The 7,408-nt window shown below is 37.7% G+C and overlaps 1 protein-coding gene across 1 annotated transcript; it reads right to left on the bottom strand.

Annotated features, from left to right (window-relative positions):
- Window positions 1-195: 195 nt before the first annotated feature.
- Window positions 196-5,323, bottom strand: srgn (serglycin). The gene is made up of 4 exons (XM_034116378.1): window positions 5,140-5,323; window positions 3,317-3,458; window positions 1,129-1,379; window positions 196-1,023 (listed from the first exon to the last, which is right to left on the bottom strand). The coding sequence occupies exons 1-4, from the start codon at window positions 5,192-5,194 to the stop codon at window positions 908-910; spliced, it is 564 nt and encodes a 187-aa protein (XP_033972269.1). The 5' UTR covers window positions 5,195-5,323; the 3' UTR covers window positions 196-907.
- Between the last annotated feature and the right edge of the window lie 2,085 nt (window positions 5,324-7,408).

The following is a 7,408-nucleotide window of genomic DNA, read 5'->3' on the forward strand; positions in this document are numbered from 1 at the left end:
TATATTTTTACACAATAACTTTTTTCTATAAAATGACATTTTCTCATTTCAAGCAAGCAAGTGAAGGCTGGAGCAGGGCTGAATAAACTCAATAAAACTCTGTTCACCCCAAACCTACTCAAACTAGTAAACTGACAGCAGAGATCAGATAGCACACCATTTTTGACAAAATCTCCTAAAAAAAACAATTGACACTTTTGTTATAAATCCTTTATTGTACTTCAAAAGCAAATTAGACAGTGCAGAGCATGATGAAATGCATGCATTTCATCATGCATATTTTGAATATGTTTCAGCTCACAGTGGTTATGGTTGGGTGAATCTGTTCCTGAGGGGTTTTGGTTTGCAATATTCTTTTGTTCAAGTTCTCACAATATTTTTCATAACCCTCCAGGGTAAGTCTAAGCTAAAGTGTCACAACATTTCAGACAAAGGAATCCAATTATATAAATATGTCTTTGTTTGTCTTAAAACAACAAGCCTCATAGCTCCACAAATTGGAACCACAGCTGCAGAGAGTGAGCAAAGGATGGACATAGGCTTTATCGTATTGCACTGATATTACACATTATAAAAGCATATTCCAAATTTATAGTAAAAACTTAATTCCAACTTACTCGTCTTTTCCACACAAAAAATGCATATACAGGTTAAGCTAAATCAAATAATGTATATGTCTCATTTATGCAGACCATTCTTTTACTTTGGCAGCTACTTTTTCATTGTTTACACTTGTTCTCTTGCGACGAGAGTAATTCCTACCAATAGCACTGAGAATATAAAATATATATTTGGCCTTTGTCAATGTCCAAGCAACCATGTGGTGGTGCAATATTTGTTTTAGTATTTGAATAGACAGGTTGGAAAAAAACAGATGGTAGCCTCATGTATATGGTGGGTGTATAGTCTAGAGCTGCAGAAGGTGGTCTTCTCTCAGCTCCTGCTCCGCTGGCTTTGCCTCACCAACCAGAGACCGGCTAGGGAACAGCCGCCTAATGCCCCTCATGCCCCTCACAGCCCCAACTGCGAGCAGAAAAACAAGGACAGGTCAGACAAGGATCAGACAAAAATTAGGAACTTGAAAACTATTGATTCCATGCAACTTAAGACACTTTTCCAAAATATTACCTTTGTAAAGATCCTCGCCCTTCTCTGCCCAGGACTCCCCGGAGCCTGTGTCACTCTCAGCAGCCCCAAAGGGCAGGTCGGCCATCAGCATATCTTCAGTGGCAGAACCCTCGAAAGATCCAGAGCCATCGTCAATCCACACAGGGGACTCCCCTTCCTCGGAAGTCATCGGCTCATCCTCTTCCTCTTCCATCTCTAACTCCACATCCTCCTCACTTGGTGGACTCTCACCCTCCTCAGGCTCTGCCTCACTGAAACAAAAGGGTTGGATATTGGAACAAATGTGAGAAAGTTTTGCATGAAGTAGCTGTGTGTTTTAAGAAGGCTATCAATCATTTTCATTTCTGTTACCGTGCTCATGTTCATCAACAATGACACCAAAGTAACACAGCTATAATAATAATAATAATAAGCCTCAAACTAATGAAGAGATTGTTCATTTTGCAGATGTATGCATAAAGAAGCAAACATATAGATTTACTGTGTGAGGAAACATAATATCAGTTCATATCAGGTATGTAGATTAGGCAGATGATGTCACAGCTTTTAAAGACTGTCCAAAGAATAGTTTTTTCGCGTATTTTGCCTCAATTGACCTCATCTGAGTACTTTAAGAACAAACTGTGCTATGTTGAAATCTGTCTGACCCTTATTTAGCTTTGTGTTACACGTGTTTTAGAGTCAAAAAAGAAAGCTTTAACAGCAAATATGTCACTTTTGGAGAAACTAAGGAAGCAGCATCAACTTGCAATTAAAGTAATATCCTTTTTACATGAACAGTACTTCTCACACGAGTACCAGACTAGTACGGCACATACGCAGTAACAAAACAATAGACCAGAAGCAGCAGCCCACAAGGCGTCACAGCCCACTTCCTCTCAACACTTCCCAAACAGTTTCCTGTTCAAGACGAGCTGCAAAGGCTGCGCTGAGGCCATTACTGCTTTAAGCAAGCTGAAACGATGTCCGAGGCAGATAACACTCCAGCTAACAGCACATCGATCCATAACCTCCATTTTCAAGTCTTAAACCATACTTTAAATTCACTACCTTCTGTCATCTACACTCCTTGTCTCTTTGTGTCTTTAAGTCTCTAACTCTAAATCATAAATTGTTTGAAGAAGCATCAAAACGGAGTAATTCTCAGTTGGATTTTTGACCCATAGTATTGATCAGTTCTGGTCAAATGATGAGATCCGATAGTAGCGTAGAAGAGTAGCATTTGATTTCTTTTTGTGTTTTGGGCGCATTGATTCTAAAGCAATCAATCATCACTTCCTCTTTTTGAGCATTAGCTCATCAACTGATAGGATTGGTGTTGGTTAGAGGAATACTAAAAGAGGAAACTGAGGGCTAAGACAGAAACTGTGATACATACTTCTTCAGAAGTCACACAGCTGTAATTTACCCATTTTGTCTACAATCAACTTTATCATGACACCAAAAACAAATCTACCTTAAAGCTGCATCAAATGATCTCTTAGTGCAGAAAAAAATGATACCAAACTATAGGGAGGTGAAACAAAACAGACCAAAGATGTACACCTTCTGCTTTAAATGATGTGTACTCCTACTGTACTCTGTGAACTCTTTTGACTGCACCTCTAACCTCCATGCTGTCTTTGTGTCGGTCCCTCTGTCTTTCTTTATCCCTCCACGTTGTAGTCTATTTTGGCTTTTCTTGGCCACCTACCTCACACTTATATGGTCTCACACACATGCATACACTCAGAGATAGATGCTGGAGTAGATCCAATGCAGCATCTGCATTTTGTTATATTTAAAGTCTGCATTTATCTGACATTACAACAAACGATGTTATCGCAATGATAGTTGTTTTGTTTTTTTCCAGACTTATTTTAACATTGAAGTAAACTCACAGAGCAAGTCGAATAGCAAACAAATTCAGCCACACAGCTCGTACACATATAATTTCATCGAGCTGATGCTTTTATCCATAGCACAATACAAATAATGCAATCAATTATTAGGATACAAATTCAGAAAAGCAAGAATCCTGATAATAAAAAGCCATTTAAAATCTTTCATACAAATATGTTAGCTTTTTTTTGGATATATATATCTTTTTATTATGTATTGTTTTTCAGGATGTAAGGGCCAAGGTGCAGTCAAAACAGGTGGGGTTTCAGTCACTCTCACAAAGATACAGACACACATGAATACTTACAGATACTGTGCATCTGCAGCAGGCAGTTTGTTGGGTAGGTCTGGGGTCCAGGACATTTCTGGACCCCGCTGGGTCACACAGTTGGCCTGGTCGCCCTCGGGGTTACATTTCACAAACTTATACACAGCAGTTCTAGGCGCTCCTAGAGAGAGAGGGGCGGTTGATGTTCAATATGTGTTTTTTTAAAGCAAGATTTTATGCAACATTTCACTTCACTAAGAGTTGTATTAGGCAACATCTGGTTGCTCATCTGGATCAGTTCAGTTTGACTATTAAGGTTTACAGCTAGATTACAACATTATTCTGCAAGAGGGTAAACGACGGCTGGTTTAATAGGCTTCAGTGCTGTTTATTCTCTTATGTAATGTGTAAGAATAGGAAGTAAAGGCATTGCAGCCCTTTTCTCAACACACCACAGTAAGGTGATCATAGAGCATCTCTTCTGTAAAGAAATGAGCCAACAGCTATCATCTGATCGGGAGATCTTGACTGTTTGATGATTGATGTTGAACTTTCTGTTATGGACTTTATTTGCAAAAGTACACTGAAATCACCTTTTCTTGTTTTGTCCTCACTGTAAGGGCTTTTGTGCTCTAATAAAATCATAGATTTAAAAAAAAGGTCTAAGAAACGGTTGGTGTGCCATTTCTGCATTACACTGACACTGCTACCAAATGTATATATCATATAGGCTTGTGCTATCTGACACTTGTATCAACCTCATTTAACTGGAGATGGAGTTTTATTTGTGTGAGTGTGTGACAAATAGTTTGAAATGCTATATGTTCAACAAGTGTAGTTGTTGCCGTTAAGTGTGCTTATTCGCCAACACCTACTTATATTTTAAACAGGTGGTGTCATTTTAATCAGTTCCTTTTTAACCCAATTTAACGGAATACAATCATGATTTGGCTGCTTTTCCTATTAGTTATAGGAAAAGGCCTGTAGTAATTGGCAGAACCTGTAAGGAACAGGGCAATAGGCAACTTATTCGTTCTTTTTAGATAAAACCCAGCATTTTTATATTCTTTGGGAACAGATAACAAACTCTAAATATGGTCAAATGTTAACAATATAAAAAACAAAAATCACCATTCTTGTAATACTGTTGATATGGAGGAGAGGACCCATACATATTTGTAAGTAGAGCCTGCAATATTACTATTTTATTTAAAAACATGAGTAGGCTATCATGTATTATTAATTTATTAGGGTTTTTGCCATAAAGTTCCCTTTTTCCATATTTGAAAAAAACGACACTATTATGTCATGGTGAGAGTCCAAAACCCCCCCTTACATGTTCTCACTTTTCAACAGCCACAACAGAAACTTATCTGGAAACTGAAACGCCTTCACTCTTTCCGATTTAACATAAATAATACCAGACAGGGTCTCCCACACGTGTTCCCTCATGAACCTCAAATTGTTGATATTTGTTCCTCATCATAACATGTTATCAAAGTTTAAATGTGTGTTTTCTTTCCCTGCCATCAGCTCAGAAAGAGAAACCTGAAGTTGAGTCATAGTTACTTACGGTAACCCATTATGCTGACACATTGTGAGGCAAAAAATGTCAGTTCCTAATATTTCTTGTCAATCAAAGGACCCCTGACGGCCCTAAGACCTCCGTTTGGACCACTTACTATAGCTCGGGTATTGTTAGGATATTCCGGAAAAGTAGTTAGTAAAGTAGTTATTTAAGTACTTTTCCTAATCTGTCAGTATGTTGACTTGTATCCAGTACAGCCTTTCTAAATAAAATCCACATGTAGTCTTCTGTGGGCTTCGTCACTAAATATTTTATAATAAAATTGTCGTCTTACCGTTTCCGTTATGTAAGGCGAGGCAGGAGATAACGAAGAACAGGATGAGTTTCATCTTCAACTTTGTCTTTCTTCAACAAAAACACCCAGAACAAATACAAAGGGTCTCCTTCCCAAAATGAAGCTTCTTGTGCTCGAGGTGAATAATAAGTGTAAAGTGTAAACTCCCCTCCTAAAAGAGCTCAGCCCTCTGACTGCGTCATGGTTTCCTGAAGTCTTCTTGTGCAGAAAGTGACTGCACATCCTCAGTGGAAACTTTTGCATTAGCAGCCTCAAATATCAGATATCAAGTCGGAGTTTGCGTAACTGAACACTAGGAAATACCAGAAGATTATATCTGTGTTTCTGATAATACCGAGCGAGAGGAAGCGAGTCTTAATTGGTCGCTGGCTCATTTTGTAGTGAGATAAGAACACGGTATCTTTCATGGCTTCTGCTTTCAAGTGAATATATCAATGCAATTACTTCTGTTCTTTTTAGTTCTCCACAGTTCATGCCAACAGGAATTTCACGCGATAATTCGTGTGAGAGAGAAAGAAAGGGATAGTTTTCACCTCTTTAACCTTTGGCGCTTATTTGTTCTTTTACTTGTGGTTTATCAAGCTTTAACACAGCATCACTTACTGTGGGTAACACAAGGAAAAGCCATTATAATGTGGGTTCGGTCCTGGGTGTCCCTGCAGGTCCTAAAACCCCTGTTAAAATACCTATACAGCAAACTCCACAGCAACAGAGCCATCTCCTGAGATACCTACCACACATCACCACTGCATTGTCTTCTCTTTATATGTGCAAATGTTGACTGGGTGTGTGTATCAGTGTTGAAAGTGATATATTGTGCTTTAGTGCATGCTTTTCTATTTTACCATTGTGTGTATTTGTTTTTTTTATGCATCAGTACATGTCATCCAGATTTATGTATGCATGCTTGTGTTTTTCGATGGTAATGTAATCAAATGCATTTATTACATTTCTTCTGCATAATATTATTCTAAAAGTATTGTACTTGCTGTAGTGCATTTATTAACCAGCCATACTTGTATATGCACACATATGAGATACATGATAATCTTCTAAAATATTACTTACTTTCTAGATTAAACTATTGAAACCGTGTATAAATCAGTAAAACTAGCTCGACCATGAGCACATTAAAATGCATTTTATGTTTGAAATGCTATAAGAGATTATTGAATGGCATCATGAGCAGCTTATGATGTTTCAAGTACATATGGCTGCTAAGCAAAACATTTTCAATAACTTGTAATGTAATATTTTTTTGACCACGTTATTGCTATTTTTATTCAAGTGTCAGATGAAAAATCTCCCCCCACAACTCTCATATATGTCTATATTTGTGTGTTTCACTTTCTGTGTGACGTAAGCCTGTGCTCGTAAACACAAGTCCAGACATTTCCAATGTGGAACACCTGGTATGTACCGGTGCCTCGGGCAGATGAAGTGTATTTATCAGATTAACTCAATGATGATTCAGAATTGATCCAAAATGCTCCTGCCCAGCTTAAGGAGCTGGAAGAGGACTCATATTTACGCTTTTAAGGAAGTGTAAATGATGGTTAGATTTACAATAGAATAAGGATAATTCAAGTGTGTCGACAGAGTTGCCTCACAGTTTCATAGATTAGCACTACGGAAACAAAACCAAGTGTCACAACACAACACAGAAATCTAACTTTTGAATGTTGCTAATGATCAGATCTCTCTCTAATGTCAATTACCTGAAGCAAAAACCACCAATCTATCTAGTGCAGGTGTTTTAAAAAGATCAATATTTTCAAAATACAGACTTTGATTGAATAGTTTCCTGTTGTCCCTACAGACCTTCATCAGAGTATTACTTTCTTTCTAATGTCTTTTGGAAAGCACCAGACTTTGCAAGGTTAGGCTTCTTCACGTGGTGAGGGACATTCTATTTTTTCAGTGTTTGAGGGTAAAATGGTCTTGAACCTCAGTGTCTCTTTAAATGTACCCCTCAGTGGTGTCATCAATAAAAAACAAATCCACTGTCTATACACAGATACATCAGTATATTGTGTATTTTGTATTTAAAGCATCTTTCCCTTCTTACACTTGAAATGACTATGACAATTAAATGTGTATATTGAATGGGTTATTTAAACCCTATTCTTTAAAGCCTGACCATTATGAACATAATGTTGACATTTCCAATGTAGTTAACATAATGTCCCAGTCATTGTTGCTGTAAATATTGACAACATATTGGCACATTTTGTCTCATCCATATTTA

This window comes from Trematomus bernacchii, unplaced genomic scaffold (genome assembly GCF_902827165.1).
Source record: "Trematomus bernacchii unplaced genomic scaffold, fTreBer1.1, whole genome shotgun sequence".
Lineage (NCBI taxonomy): Eukaryota > Metazoa > Chordata > Actinopteri > Perciformes > Nototheniidae > Trematomus > Trematomus bernacchii.